The sequence below is a fragment of the Cricetulus griseus genome, chromosome 6, assembly GCF_003668045.3.
Source record: "Cricetulus griseus strain 17A/GY chromosome 6, alternate assembly CriGri-PICRH-1.0, whole genome shotgun sequence".
Lineage (NCBI taxonomy): Eukaryota > Metazoa > Chordata > Mammalia > Rodentia > Cricetidae > Cricetulus > Cricetulus griseus.
In genome coordinates this window covers 143,774,888-143,795,021 of record NC_048599.1, presented here as the reverse complement: position 1 = coordinate 143,795,021, position 20,134 = coordinate 143,774,888, and the positions used below count along the sequence as shown (strand labels likewise).

At 47.4% G+C, this 20,134-nt stretch overlaps 1 protein-coding gene and 1 non-coding gene across 7 annotated transcripts in view; one reads left to right on the top strand and one right to left on the bottom strand.

Moving 5' to 3' along the window:
* Nucleotides 1-1,870: 1,870 nt before the first annotated feature.
* Nup214 (nucleoporin 214) overlaps nucleotides 1,871-20,134 on the bottom strand; it is an 85,366-nt gene continuing 67,102 nt past the window's right edge. For 4 of the 6 annotated variants that reach the window (XM_027423860.2, XM_027423861.2, XM_027423864.2 and 1 more), the window contains exons 31-36: nucleotides 13,529-13,685; nucleotides 10,545-10,697; nucleotides 6,547-6,718; nucleotides 3,087-3,226; nucleotides 2,419-2,443; nucleotides 1,871-2,149 (exon numbers count right to left, since the gene is read on the bottom strand). In XM_027423860.2, the coding sequence (XP_027279661.1) occupies nucleotides 2,116-2,149; nucleotides 2,419-2,443; nucleotides 3,087-3,226; nucleotides 6,547-6,718; nucleotides 10,545-10,697; nucleotides 13,529-13,685 (681 nt within the window). In that variant the 3' untranslated portion in view covers nucleotides 1,871-2,115. The remainder of the gene's footprint in view (nucleotides 2,150-2,418; nucleotides 2,444-3,086; nucleotides 3,227-6,546; nucleotides 6,719-10,544; nucleotides 10,698-13,528; nucleotides 13,686-20,134) is intronic. The other 2 variants (XM_027423862.2, XM_027423863.2) reach the window with 1 other exon arrangement.
* LOC113831099 lies at nucleotides 14,461-14,563 on the top strand. The gene has a single exon (XR_003486858.1). It is a non-coding gene; the product is annotated as a U6 spliceosomal RNA (small nuclear RNA).

The following is a 20,134-nucleotide window of genomic DNA, read 5'->3' as shown; positions in this document are numbered from 1 at the left end:
GGCAGGGTGTGAGAACAGGTGTGGCTGCCGGCCCTGCAACGGCAATAACCATGGGAAAAGTCCGGAAGACAGACTAACTCCCTTGGCTGGAACTGTCAATAAGAGACATGAGTTAAGCTTTCTCTGGGCACCTGCTTAAAAAAGAAATCTGACCACACAAGTGGCTGAGTTGCCTCACCTGACTCCGTGAAGCCCCCTGACAGCAGAAAGGGCCTGCTGACCCTCATCCTGTCTGAAGCAGCTTCCTGCCACCTGTTATCTGTCCTGTTGCTCGACCCTGTGTAACAACGCCTAAGAGATCACAGCACCCTTTGAGCACCCTCTTAGTTTTCTCTCCGTTCATTAAGTCCTTGCTTTCCACTTTTAATTCCTAGCACAGGACCTCACAGTCTTCCTCTTTAGCAAACAAAACTGGCTCCATACCCCAGTTACATAGTCCTCATCCATGAGCTTTCCCCATCAAAACCAGAAAGTTTTGAATCCCAGCACTGGGAGTTGGAAACTGATTGATCCCTGTGAGTTTGAGGCCAGTCAGGGCTACATAGTGAGACCCTGTCTCAGAGAGGAAGGAGGGAGGGAGGAAGGGAAGGGATAGGAAACCAGGAGTCCCCTTGGCCTCGAGAGACCCTGGTGTGCAAATAACAAGCACATGGAGAGACAGCCTGCTTCAGGGCAGAGGGGCCTCAAGTGGTGACTGGCTCTTCAATTCCCTAAGGACCAAAAGGTCCCAGCTCCTCACAAGAGGCAGAGCCCTTCATCAGTGAAGCAAGCTGACAAGTCTGTGGTCACAAACCACAGAGAACAGTGACAGTCCCCACAGCCACTGTACCTAACCCTAGGTGGTAGCTCTGATGATGGCTGGTTAGGAAGGGGTTGTTAGAACCCAGTGGGGGACACTGGGGTAGGTTCTTCTGGAGATGACAGGAAACCACTGTGCACACCGGTGATGGTCCATCCCCCATGTCCTCCTACTGAGTAAGGACAGAGGCTCAAAGAACTCACTCCCTGTCTGAGGCCAAGGCTGAGACAGGAAGGGGACGCCTGAGCAGACTATGATGTGGAGGACACACAAACCAGCAGACTGCAGAGTCACACTGGCCACACCCTGATATTAGGGCATTACAAATAACATTTTTCCAGTATGCCAAACCCCAAACCACAGTTCTTTCCCTCTACCCTTGACCAGAACAAAGCACTGCCATGTTGTGGGCCTGAAAGAGGACAAGACTGTCTACAGAGGGGAGGGGAGGCTTTGGTAGCTAACCTGTCAGGGAGTTCACAGCCCAAGGAGAACATTCCAGGCCCTCAAAGATAATGCACCCAGAGAAAGAAGCATGGCACTAAAATGGAATCCTATAGGCAAGGCCACCTGGCAAACACTTTCCAAGCCTGCACCGTCCTGCTGGTGGTGTCCTCACAACTCATGGGTCTCAAACAGTGAACTACATTGCACTTGCAAGTCTCTGCACCATGCTGGGTATGAAGACTGTCTCAACACACCACCTCACTCATGAGAAACTGGCAGGTAATGTACAGTACACAGGGACAGAGACAGGGAGGCAGGTGACAGGCAGCTCAGCTGCTGTCCCACTGGTCTGCTTGCTGCACAACTGGCTGTGAGAAGGTGTCACATCTGCTTCTGGAACAACTGATGCTGTGGGAGGGGTGAGCCTCCTCCCAACTGTGCAGTGGCCCTCACGGGAGCCTGACACACAGGTAAAAGGACACAAGCACAGGCACTAAGTTGGAGCCTCTGAAAGGTGTCGCTCACACGCTGCCTTTCCCATGTGGAGGGCTCCACTGGAATGACAATGAGCAGAGTCTACTGGCTTGGCTTCTCTGTGACCCAAATAAATCCACAGACATTCCATACAGAACCAGCCCAAACACTTTAATAACAGAGAAAAAACAAACAAACAAACAATACCCCGAAGTAAAATCTGAAAGGAGCAAACAGGCAGTTAGGCATCGATGTGCTTTGGTCTCCGATGTATCTGTCTTCCTGGGGTGTCTTTTCATGAGAAAGTTCATTTGACAGCCTGTTCCCATGTGCTCTGGAGAGTGGAGGGATGTGCACAGTGGGTCACAGGAGCCTGAAGGAATTTGGACACTGGCTCAGCTTCTCCAGCCACCAAAGCCTTGGGCAGACCTGCAGAAAGTACAGGAGAGTCAGTTGGTGGGTGATCCAGCTGCACTTGCTCTCCTGCGGCAGTGGGCCGCCCAGGGGGCACTACACTACCAGGGAATCGAGGAGAGTAGGCCACTTATCTTTTTTACAACCTCCACCCAACCAACAGCCCCAACCCTGACCCCTGCTGCTCAATCTGGCACTTCAGCACAGCTCTGAAAACAGGAGACCGCAGAGCACACAGCCCAGCAGGAGTTAAGGTCAGACTCACCCAGGAGACGAGTACTTACGAGTTTGATGGTCCAAAGGCGAATGCTGGAAAACACAGAGGAGGAGGTCACAACACTGAGCCTAGAGTCTGGCAGCTAGGGGGCTCCTTCCTGTTTGGTCCTGTGACCAGCCTTCCCTGACCCTGTCTACAGGGTGGCTCAGTCACAAGCTTTACTGGGAGAAGAGTTCCTCACTATTTTAGGGTTCCTTAGCTCTGGCTGCAGGGGGAGGGTCCATGTACAGCTGCCCTGTATCATTTTATGAGGAGAACAGAGCTGCCTTCGTTTTTATTGATATCCACGTCTCCTTTCCTTTCCCAACCAGAGCAGCAGACACTCTAGGTCTGGCTCAGATGTCACATGGGGTTCTGGATATCAGTTAGCCCCCGCAGTCACTTCTGCTGAGTTCTGCACATGCCTCTTACATAGGACATACATTGCTGCTGTCTGAAGATGCAGAGCACTGTGCAAACACAAGGCATGGAGGTTCCTGCACCTGCCTTTGAATCCAAAGCCTTGTAAGGCTGCTATTATCTGGAGTTCTCAGTTCCTGAGAGAGAGTGAATTCAGCAACTTTGATCAGAAATGGCACAAGGCTGCCAGTCTAGTTAAAGAACGCTGTCTTTTTCAGCCCCCTCAGCTTTTAAGACACTGAGCTGAGTGGCCAGGGGGAAAGCACAGCCATTTACCTCCTGTGCCGGATCCAAACCCAGAGAATCCACTGTTCTGGGTCCCAAAGCCTGATGTCTGCTGGGACAAGGACCCAAAGGTCGGCGCGTTCTGACTGGCGAGGGTACCAAAGGACGCAGTGTTGCTGCTGCTCCCAAACCTGGGTTCCAGTGAGAAATGGACAGGGTTAATGTGGCCCCTTGTCCCCGTGCCACCCACACCTCATTTACCAGCCCCAGTCTTGGATGTACCACACATGACTCATGGTGACAGGAATGGACTGAGCCAAAAGACTTTCAGAGAAAACGGGCTCCAGCCCAGAGTAAGCCTTTACCTTGGCTCTGGGAAGGGAGACATCAGGAATGTAGTGTGACATCTACCCCAGCCAGGACAGGAGCTCTTAGCCACTGACAGTAACACCAAATCACTGAGAACCACACACAGCACGATTCGTGCTCCCTTGACACCTTCACTTTCAGGCCATTAAGTTAGAGTTCTCATTTATCTACCACCTGTTCTGTGCCATTTACCTGCCCAGCTCTTCCGTGGCCTTGACTCTGTCATGGCTTCTTTTTGGACTCTGCTATGTTGGCTAGGTTGGCCTCAAATGCTCCTCCTGCTTCAGCCTACTGAAGGTTGCTTTCACAAGCTAGTGTCACAGAGTCCTGTGATTTTATTCACTATATTGTTCTTTGATTTTCCCAAAACAGGTTCTCAAGTAGCCCAGGCTGGCCTTTAACCTGCCAAGGATATTCTTGAACTCTAACTCTCTCTCTCTCTCTCTATCTCTCTCCTCCTCCTTCTTTTTCTTTTCTTTTGAGTCAGGGTCTTTTTATATAGTCCTGGCTATTCCGAATTTCCTATGTAGACCAGGCCGGCCTTGTACTCAAGAGAGATTTCTCCTGCCTCTGAGCTTAAAGCCTATGCCACCATGCCCTATGACCCTCTTATTTCCATGTCTCAGTAGTGGGACATTTATCACCACACCTGGTTTATAAAGTGTGGGAGCAGGAGCCTAACCAAGGCTTCCTGAGTGCTCCGCAAGTGCTCTACCACTGAGCTACATGTCCAGCCCTCTACTTGCTTTTTAAAAAGAACGTGTGTGTGTGTGTGTGTGTGTGTGCGTGTGCGTGTGCGTGTGCGTGTGTGTGTGTGTACGCATGCGAGTGTAGATGCCATATGCTGGGCACACTGGTGACCGTGTGCTGGTGCTTAGGGACAATTTTCGAGAGCAATGTTTTCCTTTTACCCTGGGTCTGAGGCATCAGCTTTCATGGCATGTGCTTTTACTCACTAGGCCCTATCACTGGCTATTTGCTTATAACAAATGGGTAAAGGGCATTCTGTACATAAAGGTCATCTGTTCATACTGTGTGTGTGTGTGTGTGTGTGTGTGTGTGTGTGTGTGTGCGTGCGTGTGTACAATTTCCAAATTATTTCACTCAGAATTTTGTTTGTTTCATAAAAATCAATAAATACACAAAACAATGTAGAAACATCATTTTCTCTCCTCTGCTACCTTACCTCAGACAATCCTCACTCAAGGGTTCTCCCTCCAGACATGGCCCAGCAAATGGGGTTGAGGATATAACTGAAATCACTGAGGGGCTCATTGGGGGCCCCCTGGAGAAGGTGGGCAGGGAAGAGTTAGGGTGTCTTGGAAGAAGAGCCAGGACCCAGATAAATGTCTACATTACAAAGGGCACCCAGCAGTTTCCTGTCCCATACTTCTACTTTAGGGGCGATCTCAGCTCTTTGTCAGGGTCAGAGTGAGGATGGCTCCAGGATGAGGCAGATCAGTGGCTTCTTTCCAGGGACGTAATGTCTGCATTGGTACTTTCTAGCCCTAGGAAATGTGCCAGCCAGTCATGACCTTAAGATATTCTGGACACTCTCCAACTTCTTGGGTGTGTGGGTCAGCCTCAAGTGTCATGCTTCGGGAGTGAGCCACCTTGCTTTTTTTTTTTTTTTTTTTTTTGGTTTTTCGAGACAGGGTTTCTCTGTGTAGCTTTGGAGCCTATCCTAGCACTTGCTCTGTTGACCAGGCTGGCCTTGAACTCACAGAGATCCGCCTGCCTCTGCCTCCCCAGTGCTGGGATTAAAGGTGTGCAACACCAACGCCCGGTGCCACCTTGTTTTTTGAGAAAAGGTCTCACTGGGACCTGGGACTGAGATTCAGTGTGTTGGCAAGCCCCAGAAATGGACCTCCTCAGTGCGGATCACATCATGTGCCACCATGCTCCGCTCTTATGTTGGTGGTGGGGACTGAACTCAGCCCTTCGTGTTTCTGTGGCAAGTACTTTTTGACTGAGCCAAACCCAGCCCTGTTTTTATTTTTTTATTATTACTCTTCTGGGACAGGGTCTTGCTATGTAGCCTATGCTGGCCTCAGCCTTCTGAATAGGCATACACCACCCATATAGGGAAAAAAGCTAGATTTCTGAAGGAGGTGCTGGGGATGACACAATGGTGAGTGTGCTCAGGAAGCCTCTACCACTGACTTACACTTCCAACCCCCAAGGAGACTTCTCTACTAGTAAAGCTAAGAGCTGCTTTCAAATAAACACAGAGCCTCAAGACTCCCAGCGTATGTAGAAGTGAGTCTATCCAGATCTGTGGGAAACAGACTGTTTTCTTGGAGTTTCTCGAGGAGAAATGTTCTAGGTCCCTTAGCCTCCACAGCAATCTAAGGAAGAGCAGTCAAGAATCCCTTTGTGGAGCCAAATTTGATAGAGCATGCTTTATTTCCTGCATAAACACCCATATTACTCCTAAGCTCCAGCTCTCTCTTCTGAGCCAAGCACCAAGGGTAAGCCTGACCAGGACTGTTTTAGGCATCAGCATCTCCTTCAAATGAGGGATTTTGTAGCCATCACCACATACATTGAGACATTACAGTACAGGAAAGGCTGTTTCTTTCTTTGGGGTTTTGGCAACCAGACTAAAATTCTAGGGAATAGAAGCAAATGCCTGACGTGGCATTTTCTGATGAGGATGTGTGCAGGACATGAGAGCAGCTGGTTGACAGCAAGGAGGGCAGCAGCAGTGTGGAGGTCACCCAGTTCTGGGTCAGGGCTGGAACAGGGACACAGGAGTTGTCTGCTAAAGGCTAAGAGCATCTCAAGAGAACAATCCTAAGGGGAAGAATTGGTGAGAGCTCTTTCTTCAGGACTTTCTAACATAAGGACCACCTGAGGCACAGGCCTGGCTGCAGCCAAACCCAGTTCAGAGAACAAGGTATCAGTGACCTACAAGCTACACACTGGCACCCACCAATATGGCCAACATCCACCCACATGTTTAAGAACCTATTTACAATGAGCCTTGCCCAAGAGAAAAAAAGCAATTTCCTAGCAACTTTTTTTGCCTACTTCAATGCAAGGCCTCCAGATCACCGTTTGAAGAGTGTAAGAATTCCAGGCCCCAGTGCTTCCGGCTGCCACAGGTTTGTGGTTTTCCCAGGTCCCGCCTGCAGCTTACCCGAATCCTCCTGCGCTGGCAGCCGCAGTACCCTCTCCGAACACTTTGCCTCCCGTCGAGCCCAGAGGGCTTGTAAAGGCTGGGGCTGAACCGAATGCTGGCACCCCTCCAAACCCAGGGGATCCCCCAAAAGTAGGAGGGCTGCCAAACACTGGAGCAGCACCGAAGCCACCTGAGCAAAACAGAGGCAAACAGAAACAGGGAGAAAGAAAAGGAGACAGAAAGAGAAGGCATCAAGTAGCCAGAAATCAAATCAAAAGAGGAGAAAGGGAGATAAGCTGTTAGTAATTCCAACACAATATCCCAAAAGGCACAATACCCCAACCTCAATCCCTTAGCCGAAGTGCCTCCCACACTAACGGAGGGGTCTTCAGCACTAAAACCTGAGCATCTGATGTCTTCCTGAGAGAGTACCCCCCCCCCAAGCTCTTGAACTCTGTAGGCCCATCCTGGGGTCCTTTCCAGCCCCATGATGTCTGGGACTCCTCAAAGAAACTCCATCCCCAAAGCTTGTGTCCCAACACAGCAGTTACAGGATTTATTATTTATTACCACACAGACTAGGCTCCTGGCTTCAGGGGAACCCAACTAATAAAAGTGGAGGCCCAAAGTCCCTTCCCTGGCAGAACCCACAAACTGGGTCACGGCAGAAGCAGGGTAATGCATGCTGGCACTTAGCCATGTGCAGTTTATTTATTTACAGCCAGGTGGCTGCATGCCTATCGCAGTGTCCCTGACTTGAGGTACAGAGAAAGTTTTCCAAGTGCTTTCTTCTGCAGTCTCACTATAGAGCACACTGCTGACCCTCCATTTTGAGGATGGCTATGGTGTAAATTTAATCAGGTGTTAGTTAAGTCAGCAGGGAGGATGGCCCAAGTGCTCAGATCAGGGCTCCAGATCGTAACAGGCAGGGTGGAGACGTGAGGCATGCGAGACACTAGAACAGGGCCAGCTTAAGCACCAGGTAGCTTCCTCTGACTGATCCCCTGTTCCTGAGGTGTCCCCAAGCCTCAAGACACTACTCTAGTTCTGAGGTTTAGAGGAGAAAGGTAACAAGGATATGCTGAGACACATGGAGATGCTAGGCCCTTTCCTGGGGGTGTGTGTGGGTCCTTCCTGAGTCATCTAAAATACATGCTGGCTTTGAACTGTGTGCTAAAGGGAGTAATGTGGCCCCAGACCGCCAAGGACATGATCAGACTAAGGAGGCAGGGTTACTACTGAAGGAATCTAGTGTCTAAGAGGTGGATCTGGCTTTACTGTAATCACCCTAGTGCAAAAGTGTGCCACAGGATCAGGAGAGATCAAGTATAGGGCACGGATGAGGTCGGGTGAACGCTGTCAGGTGAGTGTACTGGCTGTTACCTGTGACTGAATTATGTGTCTATCTTTCATAGGGCTGGCACAACTGAGGCGATAACTTTTGCCATGGCTCATGTTTGGGTTACCATTCCGTATTTTAAAACTTTGAGTGTAATTCCAAGCTGTGGTACGGTGACTGGTAGGCTACAAACATTAACAGAATGGAAAAAAAAAAAGTGCTAAAAAACCATTGTACTTTAATTATTTAGAACTGATCATGGGTCTAATTGCACTTTCTTCTTAAACGTACAAGGTTTCATCCAGTACCTTATACACAATATTGTTTAGACTTCTTGCTGGATTGTGAGTGAAAAATGAAAGGTTACAATGACACAGAAAGTAACCTGGACAGGAAACAGGCAGGCAGGCAGGCAGGCAGGCAGATACACATTCACACACAGACAGGTAAAACAAACCTGGTCTACTAAATGAAACAGAATGATAGCTCTTGTCTTAGTTCTGGGGACAGGCAACTCATTCCAAACAGGAGGGGAAGTTCAGCTGCAGATGGCCGGTGTGTCTGAGCTAGCCACCAAGAAGCAGATTTACAGATACACACTAAGGTCTCCAAGCTTCAGATGTGGTGGCAGCTGCTTCGGCAGCTCCCATCCTTTCCTCAATAGCCTGCCCTCTTCCTCCAGTTGGGACACTGAGCTCTTGGAATGTTTTCACCTAACCTCAGCATGGGTACATGGCAGAGCTAGGACTGGAACCTCTCCTGTGTCCTGCCTTCCTCTGTCACACTGCTTAATAACTGACGATGGAATGGGTGTAGACCCAGAGCTGGCTGGTAAACTCCCTGGCAGTCCTCACGCTGCGTCTTCGCCAAACAGAAAATCCAGAATAAGGGAAACTAATTTTTAAGGTGTACTGTCTCGAAGACAGAAGACACAAAATTGCCAGGCTGTCAATTCAGACCAGCTGAGACACAATTCGGAGCACAGAACCACACCCGAGACAACAGAGTAAGTAAGGAAACATTGGGCACCTAAAAAGATGGAAAAGGCCAATGGTTACCAAAGTAATGTTTCTCAGATTTTAGTGTGTATGCTATACAGCTGTATTGGGAGACCACTGCTTGGGAGCCACCCACCTTGGTTTTTGAGAAAAGTCACCAAGGGGAACACGTTGACTGAGCTACTGGAAGCACTAGTCCGAGTACTTGTCCTTTTAATTAGAGCTAAAAGCTTTGTGGCCTTTTCATTTTGAAATTATCCACTTTGTACGTGTGTCTAAAACAAAGCTGCAGTGTTTATTTCTAGTCCCCTTTTTAAATTCTAGGGGAAAGATACTAGGAATTGGCAACCTAGACCCAAGCTGCCAAGAAAAGGTCTTAGAAAACAGACAGCACGTATCTAGAAGCCATTGCATCTCAGGCTGTGTCAGCTATTCTAAGATCAGTCACCTCCTCAGACAGGGGGCCTATTCAAAACATTCCACCCAACTGAGGGCAAACAACCTGGCCCATCCCTAGGGGAGGGTGCTCTAGAGAGCCTTCTCTCAGGAAGAACCATCCTTGCCCCGTCCTGAGAATCTTATTCCACGGTCTCCCACCAGCAGGACTAACACTGCAGGCAGCTATAGACTTCAGACAGGCAGGTGACAGAAATTAACAACATGTTTTATGAGCAGGAGAGATGGCTCAGTAGTTAAGGGCAGTGGCTGTTCTTCCAGGACCTGGGTTCAATTCCCAGTGCCCACATAGCAGCTTACAACCCAGTTTCAGGGAATCCAATACCATCTTCTGACCTCCAAGAGCACCAGGTATGCACATGGTGCACAGACACACATGTAGGCAAAACACCCACACACAAAACAAACAAACATTAAATAGTATATTTCATGTTAATGCATATCGTTCTTTTAAGACCTTTAATGAAAAATATGCAAAAAATTATTTTAAAAAGTTTATAGAGGTGCATTTCTTTGTTTTTTGAGACAGGGTTTCTCTGTGTAGTCCTGGTTGCCCTAGAATCTGCTCTGTAGACCAGGCTGGGCTTGAACTCATAGAGATCCACCTGCCTCTGCCTCCTGAGTGCAAGGACTAAAGGCGTGCACCACGACCAATGAGCTATAGATGTGTATTTCAAATGAAAGTTTAAAAAGGGTGGCACAGATCTGTGATCCCAGGATCATGAGTCCACGGTAGCTTTGCCTGGAAGGGAAAGATGGCGTAAGGAAAAGGGTCCAAGCCTCGAGCACTGGAGGTAAATCTGTGCTTCAGGAGGCTCCCCAGTAAAGACTTTAGTTATTTCCTGCCAGGTTCCCTTACTTTTTTCTTTTTCTTCTGAGTAAGAGTCTCACTATATAGACCAGGCTTGAACTCACAGAGATCTGCCTGCCTCTGCCTCTGGAGTGCTCGGATTAAAGGTGTGTGCCACCGTGTCACCGTGTCTGGCTCTTCTTTTTTAAAAGTATGTCTTATGTGTTAGAAATTCAATAGATGCTCAAAAAATGCAAGAACTAACTGGAGAGCAAAGTAACTTCCTTCTTACTGCAGTCCACCCCCTGGGATAAGCACCCAAGGACACTGACTCCAGACACTACCTTACATGAGCTCTTGTGTGCACCTGTGTGTGCACACACACTCATGCACTCACTCACACACACAGAGCATGGTCATAATTGTGGAGTACCTGTTTTATTTGGAGTAGAAAATCCAAAACCTTGGGATGCCACGCTTCCACCGCCAGAGCTGAAAGTGCCAGCAGGCTTCTGTTCCCCGAAGGATGAGCTGCCAAACCCTCCAAATGTCTTAGCGCCACTGTTTCCAAATAGATTAGTGGTATCTAAAGGGACAAAGAGCAGGTGTGAGGGAGTTTGAAGAGGAGGACAATGTCATTTCCTTCGCATATGACAGAGGGAGACACATCAGCTGAGCATGGTGCAGCCCAGACTTGAGGGGAGTTCATGAAATACTGGCATTCAGGCTTAGGGCTTCTGGTGCAGCCCCACAAGGAGAGAACTGAAGGGAAAAGAGTGCCCGCAGTACTGTTCCTACCAAAGATGGCCAGTTTCTTGCCTCCTCTGGACAAGGCCTGGTCTCATTTGCCTCTCATGCAAAACCAAAAGAACTGAAGCCAGAGCAGAGTCTTGAGGGGGAAAGAGGAAGAGTCAGGAAGAACCCCAGTCCACAGTGTTTTGATGACTGTTCTGCTGGAAATGGTTTACAACCATGACAAGGCAGGGGAAGCTGCCTTGAAATGGGGAAGGGAGTACTGCTCTAAGACACAGGCTTCAATTCCCTCCAAAATGGATGTATTGGTGATAGCCACATCCTAACAGAGTTGAGCATGTCACCAAGCAAAAATGCAAACATGTGCACAGGTCCAGCCTTTCCCCAGATACCATCTGTTCCTGGTGTATCTGACACAAGGAAGTGAGGTAGGTGCACTCACTTTGAAAACTGAGCTTCGGGAAGGTCTGGCACACCCCAACTCACAAGTTCTTAGGTCTCAGGCTGGGTCCGTGTCCGTCCCATCCCCCCTCCACCCCCACTGCACCCCGCCACCTGTGTCTAGGGACGAGAGGCTTCCAGTTACACTGTTCTCAGAGTGTCTTTCTTGGTCATGGCCACAGTTTTTACACAGCCTGAACTCTAGGCTGAAGTGAACTTGATTCTATCCTCCAGTTGGTAGGAAACTACAAAAGGGTTCAGCATTGGAATTGTGGCAAAATAAAAATAGCTTAAAAATATTTTAATTGAGCCGGGGCATGGTGATGCAAGCCTCTGATCCCAGCACTTAGGAGGGAGAGGCAGGTGCATCTCTGTAGGTCAGCCTGGTCTACAAGAGCAAATTCCAGGACAGCTAGGGCTGTTACACAGAGAAACCCTGTCTCAAAAAAACAAAACAAAACAAAACAAGATTTGAGGTGGATTTCCTGACCATGGCAAAGAATGGAGGAGGGAGGAGATTGAGTCCAGACTCCTTCCATGAACCAGGTGACCAGAGACAGGCAGGCAGGCAGGCAGGCAGGCAGGCAGGCAGACAGACAGACAGACAGACAGACAGACAGACAGACAGACGATAGCAATGAAGATAAGGCAGCAAAGAACCTATATGAGAGGTGGGCAGAATTCAACACAGGAAGGCAGTTCCTGGAGGCTCCAGCCCTTCCCTGTATCACAGCCCAGCTCCTCTACTGTTCCTGTCTCTTCCTTGGCCTGTACTTACCTGGTCATAGGGTTTAAGAAGTTCCTGATCTCTTAACCCACAAAGAAGTCATTAGACAGTGGAGTGAGGAGCTTTTACTGCCCCTGGGTCAATTCTCCCTTGGCTGACTTCAGGCACTGGATGTGGGTGTGGGGAGGGGTGTGCAAGGCTGACACGGCTTAGACTAACCACCGGGGAAGGCCAGCTGACAAGCAAAAGCTAGGCTGTCAGAGAGGAATTGGCTAGCAGAGGGATTTTCACAGGGGATGACACATCTAAGCCATTAACAAAACTGGCTGGTAATAAGGCCACACAGATAGATGATGACCTGTATCTGGGACCCACCCCAGTGTCCACATAGCACACTAGGTGACTATGTGCCAAATGCTGTGTTTGGCATGTTACATGTATCTGAACTGAGCCATACCTGCTGTTTTCTCACTTTGATCAGAAAGGACCATGCTCTTACAGCATTTGCTACATAGCCCTTCAGTCCTGGAGATAGTCAAACATTTCCACTACATCAGGATTCTCAGCCCCTGCCTTGGTATGCACCCATTTTTGTTTTACTTATCAGGAGTCTGTTGTTTAACAGCAAAACAGGTTTTGAAAATATGATTTCTGAGATCCCTTCACTCAGGTTTTAAATCCGTCCAGGGGTGGCCGGGTGACTTAGGAGGGAATGCCTCGACAGGAATCCTTCCATGTTACCAGAGCAGAAACATCAGAACAACCAGTCTTTGATCTATACAGCCAGAGACCAAAACTGAGACAGAAAATATTACTCTTAATCCCACAGGCTTTAATATTATGAAGACAGCTAGAGGATACAAGTGCAAGACTCAGCGATATCGTGTACAGCTCACTGTAGCACATTAAGTGGAAGCAGGTAAAGCCCTCGAGGATGACAAGAACCCAATTTGCAACCCTAGCCACAGCAGAAGTATACATCGTCTTATACTTCCAACTGGGACAGACAGATCAACTCAGAATGTGAACAATTAGCTGAAGAAAAAAGTGCTAGGAAGTCTAGCTTTAGGGAAAAAGGCAAGAAAGGTAAGCGATGAGAAATATGCAGGCTCGAGCCAACTGCCAGTGCACTTCAGAGTCAGAGAGGCAGGCAAGCAGAAGCACTGTGCCAGCACGGGGCTGCTCATGTCTACTGTCTGCCCGCACTGCCTTCACACAATCTCAGTACTAGGAGGCAGAGCCATCTGGGCCTTGGTAAAGAAGGGAGAGGCAGTCCATCACACTCATCTCTCTCTCTCTGCAGCTCTGCTGTCCTTTCACGACTGTAGAGGACACCTCATTAGAACAAAAATAAAAACCAAAGCAGAGCAATGTGGGTGGAGTTCAAATAGACCCTCTCTAGTTTTGCCCCCCTTTGTATTTGTTCCTGAAGCTTTGATAATACCAGAGGCTGACAACGGCATCAGAGGACCAGGGAGCTGGGAAACTCAACTTACTTGGGGTGGCTGTAGATCCAAAGCCCCCACTGGCTGAGCTGAATGGGTTTTTGTTGGCAGCATCCTGGCTGGGTTTTCCTCCAAGGCCACTGAAGAAACCGCCCCCTCTTGTAGAGTTTCCAGACCCAAACACGCTACCACTGGAAGTGGATGACTGCTAAAAAAAAAAAACAAAATGAGGGAGGGGTAACAGGAAGCAAGAAAGGATGAGAGATCACGTCCACATCCTGGCAGGAGGAGCTCACAGCTGGTGCAGGTAGAAAAAGCGAGAGCACTCTCATCCCCACTGGCTGACTCCGGAAGACTTCCTACAGACCTGAGGTTCCCGGGTTACTGCATTTAGAGTAATGCTGCCTGCACTGTCTGACTCAACACCAGGCGCAGGAAAATCAAGCATCAAAGATCTACCAAATGCCAAGTTTGAAAACAGGGAGGAGCTATCATGTCTCCAGATTCCTCTAGTGTTAGCTGGTCATCAGCAATGATTACATGACTTACAGGCATTTCTATCCATTTGTGCACTTGTAATTCACAATGAATTGCCCAGTGCTGCAGAGAGCAGCCCAAATTAGCCCCATTGCTGAAAAGATGACCATGGTTGATTTCATCCAAGCATTCAGAGGACCGCTAACTCAGGGCAAATGCTGACTCGGAGCTGTATGGAGCGACAGGCACTCAATTTGTTTACAAGCTGGCCCTTTTAGGGAAACCAGCTTGCTAATTGAGGGACTGCTCACATTAGTTAAGCTGACATCTCCTTGGTTAATAATGCAGAATAAAATAGGCTTTAGGGAAGAAGTGTAAATGAAGGATGGGGGTTGCATGCTGCAGACAAGGTGGTGCTGTTGTTCCTCCTATGAGACAGAGAAACTGCCCACTTCAAATGGCAGGAAAGGAGCTGAGCTTACAATTGTACCTGAGTATAGGAGCACTTGCTTAGGTAGCACATATACTAAAATTAGAATGACATAAAGAAGACTAGCGTGGCCCCTGTGCAAGCAGGACACACAACTTTGTGAAGGATTCCTTTTTTTTTTTTTTTTTTTAATTAAAGAACTGCACCTGAAACACAACCCTCCTCAGAAATGGCTCCCTCAGCACCTCCTGGGCATGAGAGCTCCTTTGCAGAGCATGGGGTCATCACTTAACCCTACCTCTAACACCACCTCTTCTCGCTATGCTGGTTTGGGCCTTTGGTCAGGACTAGCTACAGCTCACCTTCAACAGCACTGGGCCAATCCCTTCACTTCTGTTTACAAGCTAAGTGGTCTGGCCCCTTGGCCAGCATCTGAGCACTCTTCTCCCTGCAGCCCCCCAAATGTCTCTGATGCTCCACACACAGAAAACTAAGTTTGGTCTTCGGGCAATACTCTTAGTCTACTGGATAGTCCCCCACCCTTAAACTTCTTTAAAATATAAAATAGTGGATAATCAGTGACAGCCTTTGCAATGACAGGAACCATGACAACTCAGTGTCTGATGTATGGAGGGTCCCTAACTGCCATACATCAGGCTGGAGCACAGAAAACCATCACATACAGACAATCTGCCCTAGAAAATGAATACTCTCAACACAGCCTGAGATGGCCACCCATAGAGTGAGCAGAAGAGGGCAACTAACTGATTAAAGTGAGTGTGAATCTAAGTCCACAGTCAAGTTCCTTCAGATGTCACTTCTGCCTCAGGCAGTACACTCAAACTTCATGCAGATCAAGACTGCTTCATCAACCTGTTTCTCTGCCTAGATTCCATCCCACTGCTGTCGGCATGCTCCCACAACTCTGGAGCACACACTTAAAGTCTGTTGCCAGTCCCATATGTGGATCCTCAGTAGCTGACTGGCTGCATTATAAATGGGTGTGCTCATTCCAAGTGATTTGCATCTTCCTCAGATGTGTGCATGCACTTGCTTTTCTTCTTCTGTAGCCCAGGCTGTCTTATCTCCAGTGCTGGGTGTAACTCACCTGGCACTTTCCCTTGTATATGGAACCTTACACTAGAAGGACAACAGTGATGGAGGCACCCTTGTGTCCTAAAGAGGGGTGCATCCAGGAAGGGTGTCTATTTCAGGGTGCTGTGCTTACCTCTGGCTGGCACTGGATTGTCTCCTAGCTAAGCTGGAGCAAGGTTGTTGGGCAAGACAGAGCCAGGCAACCACATGTGCTTCAGGCTTTGTTTCTTCTTAGAATAGGTGTGTGTCTATGCTGATGGTGTATCAGCACATGTCTATCTTCTAACCCATATATTGTTACATAATTTAGTACAGTGACTTAAAATTTAAATACCAAAGGATTTTAGCATGTCACTATCAACTTTTAAAAATTATGGAAAATATATAGCCATGTTGGCATTTTGATCATCTGTAGCTCTCAGGGCAGTGGCAGCAATTATATTCACAGCAGCACAACCACTAGTACCGACTGAACTCAATATCCATTGCTGAAATTCTGTAACTGTTAAACCACAGCTTCCCATTCTTCCTCCCTCTAGTCCAGTGATTCTCAACCTGGGGGTCAAACAATCCTTCCACAGGAGTCGCCTAAGACCATCGGAAAACACAGATTAATATCCTCTTGCAGCTGGCTTTTTCTGCTTTGCTCATGCTACTCATGTGTAGCAAGAACCAGAACTTCATTTTTTTTTTTGTATGGCTGAATATTCTGTTGATGTTCGTTCTACATTTCCTCTGTTCATCTGTCCAGTGACTGACACAACAAACACTGGCATAACCATCTGCTTGAGGTCCTTTTTTCAATTCCTTTGGTTATAAGCCTAGAATCAAAACTGCTGGGTCATGTGGCAGTAGTACTGTTAGCCTTTAGAAGAGGTCTCCAACTACATTTCACAATGACTGTACATTATATAGAACCTCCAGCAATGTACAAAGGTTTGGATCTCTCCATGTTCTTGACAAAGTGTAGTTTTAAAGCAGCAGTGCAGCCCGACTGCTGGATTTTAAATTTCCCCAACATTTAAGGTATTTTTTGTCTTTCCATGTTCACTGGCCATTTATGCCACTGCCAACAGCTACTCCCCACTCTCTGGCAAGGCTTTTCCTCGATGGCCAAGGTTCTGACCACTGTGCTTGCCTGCAGCCAGCCCCCTGTTCTCTGGAGCCAGCTCACCAGGCTGTCTGCCAACCTCACTCCATTAGGAACAACACCTTTTCAAAGATCAATCCAGCAATACTTCCTGCCCACATGCTCTTCTAGGGCAATAGGTGTTGGATTCTCCCTGGACATGGATCTGTCCGAGGAAACGGTGAAGCCTCTGCAGCAATCCAAGACACAGATCCTAGGAGATGCCACAGTGGTGGTTCTCAACCTGTGGATTGTGACCCCTTTGGTGGTGGCATATCATATATTTACCTTGCCAATTTATAATAGAAAAATTAGTTATAAAGTAGCACTGAAGTAATTTTATGTTTGGTTGGGGTCACCACAACATGAGTAACTATACGAAAGGGTTGCCTTCTGGTGATTCTGGCCCCTAGCTCTCCATTCCTCCAGCAGCCCCTGCAGCTAATGCGGCACAAGGCCAGCCAGCCCCATCTGCCAATCTGAGTTCGCGGTGCACAGAATCCATGGATAGATGAATGACTGGTATGAGGTGATGTGTTTACGAAGCTCTTAGATAAGTGTTGTTTATACCACCTGGAGTTTTCTTGGGATTACGGTGTGAATGGGCAAATTCTGTATCCTTTCACATCTTAGCCAGTTAGGTTTTTTGAGGACTACTCCCCACACCTAAAACTAGACGATACCAGAATACTGTCCATTAGGAGCATGTGTGTGCCTTCTAATATACTGGACTTTTATCTGTGTGAGTGTTTTCCTCAATTGCTTCTCTGCTTATTTTTTTGAGACAGGGTCTCACTGAACCTGGAACTCATTCACTGCTAGGAAGCCCCGAGGAGCTTGCTGTCTCTGCCTCCTCTGAGCTGGGATTACAGGTGTGCACCATCACCTAGTTTTTTGTTTGTAAATATGGATGCTGAGAATCTAAACTTAGGTCCTCATGCCTGCCTAACAAGTATTTTAGTTACTGAGCTGCTCCTTAGTCCCCCTGACTTTTGCAGTGTTACTGGTATATATATTCCTGTGGTTTTAATTTGTAATTACTAATGAAATGGAACATCTTTATGTCTACTGGTTGTCTATTCTTTATTAATTTTTAAAAAAAGATTTAGTTAGTTATTGTGTATACAGTGTTCTGCCTGCGTGTATCCCTGTTGACCAGAAGAGGCCACAAGATCTCATTATAGATGGTTGTGAGCCACCATGTAGTTGCTGGGAATTGAACTCAGGACCTCTGGAAAAGCAGTCAATGCTCTTAACTTCTGAGCCATCTCTCCAGCCTTCCTTTACTAATTTTTAAAAATTACATTTACTTATATTTATGTGTATGTGTGATGACAAGCCTGTGGAGATCAGAGGGCAAATCTGATAGGGTCAATCTCTGTTTCTACCATGTGGGTTCCAAAGACGGATCGCTCTCAGGGCATTAGCTGTGGCAACAAGTGCCTTTATGCACTGAAACATCTCGCTGAGCCTGTCCTTTATTTTTAATTTTTTTCTTCCTCTATGACTTCTCTTACTTCCTAGGGTTCAAACTAAAGTTACAAGTAGCTTTAACCACTTAGCTATCCTTGCAAGCCCCATTTCAGTTTTAAAATTTATTTATTTTTGAGACAAAATCTTACTACTATATAGTCCAGATGGACTTTGAACTAGTCTTGTGATCTTCCTGGCTGGGACTCATGAGTGCTGGAACTGCAGGCTATACTGTTATGCCTGGCTCGTTTTAGCTATTTTTATGTATAGTAAGCAGTGATAATGCTGTCACCTTCTCTGATTGTCACTGAGCTACTTTCTTGATTTTGTTCCCTTGAGATAAGAGTATTGCTGTATAACAGGCTCTGGCTGTCCTGGATTTTTTTTTTTTAATAACATTTATAGTGTGTGTGTGTGAGTGTGTGTGTGTGTGTGTGTGTGTGTGTGTGTGTGTGTGCGCGCGCGCGCGCGCGCTATTCTTTTTTTCTTAAGCCTTTTAAAAAAGATTTAACTTATTTATGTATATGGTACTCTATCTGCATGTACATCTGCAGGCCAGAAAGAGGGTATCAGATACCATTATAGATGGCTGTGAGCCACCATGTGGTTGCTGGGAATTGACCTCTGGAAAAGCTGCCAATGCTCTTAATTGGTGAACCATCTCTCCAATGTGGAAAGCTCACTGAATTCTGACAGATGATTGTAACTATGTAAGTTCAATATTCTAGGCAGCACACACTTAGTGCTTTCTAGGGCTCCCCAACACCTCATACATACGGCCCTCAAACTGACTGCTACTAGAGCTGCAGTGACCCCAAGTGAGCCAGCCTGCCTGTCCTTGCCCCTGCAAATAAGTGTACTCTAAGGGCAAGGACTGTAGTAGCAGGCTTCCCTCACCCCACATCACCGCAGGTATGTGGGGCGTCCATCTACTTTGTGGTGTTAGCAGCAGCACATTATACCTTTCTGCTCTTTTTCTGCTAGAAGGGCATGGCACTAACTCGTCTATTCTGTGTCTTTGTAGAGCTGGGTTCCTTCCTGGCTTTGCTATCACAGATGCATGGACGGCTATGCGCGTTTTATCGCTATCTTTGCTGGACAAAGAGCCTCACTTATTTCTCTTGGTTACACACACTCAGAGCAGATCTGCTGGGCCATACCTGTTCAGCTGTTAATGCCAGATGGCTTTCCAACTCCTATGGCCAAGCACAAGTGTGTAGCTGCTCTCTCCTTACTTGGTACTTATATTTTTGGTTGTGAGCCTAGCCTTTAGCGGCTGCGCCAATCTACCCACTTCATGACTTGTTTCAACTTAAGATGAAAGCCATACTTTTGTCAAGGTCAATTTCTAATTCTTGAAAAATATCCCAGGTTCCCTTCAGGTCTCCCAGCATTTTTGTTCACTTCAAAAGCTCTTGGCTTCACTTCATTCATGACAAGGCTTTCCTGCTGGATTAGGAACATGCAGGAAGACAAGATTCCTTCTTGGCATTCTTTATGCTGTCAGTCCAACTACAGCTCTGCAGACAGCAGGCTCCCTCCTCTGGCAGCTCTTCATCTTTATTGTGCTAGCTTTGTATTCACCAGGGACTTAGGCTCATTACCTTTGACGCGCTTAGCTGGGCATCGGCTGGATATTTTACTCTTCGGGTTAGTCTACAGGATTTAAAAAAGTCTGTCCTTTTAAATATTGCCAACATATTATCTTCCTTCAGTGGCTCAGTATACTCGTGTGTCAGGTTTTCTCTTAGAGGATCATGATTTCCAGGGCCCTCTGTCATTTCCTTTTTGTTGTTGCTGTTTTTTTTTTTTTTTTTTTTTTTTTTTTTTGGAGACAGTCTTTCTGTGTAGCTCTAGCTGTCCTGAACTTGCTCTTGTAGACCAGGCTGGCCTCAAACAGAGATCCACCTGCCTCTGCTCTCAAGCACTGGGATTAAAGGCTTGTGCCACCACTCCAGCAGTTTTCCATTTCCATGATTAATTCACAAGTGTCCCCAAGGTTCAGCCAATTAAGCATTCAGAGGCTATACCCCACTTATTGTTTTTGTCCTGG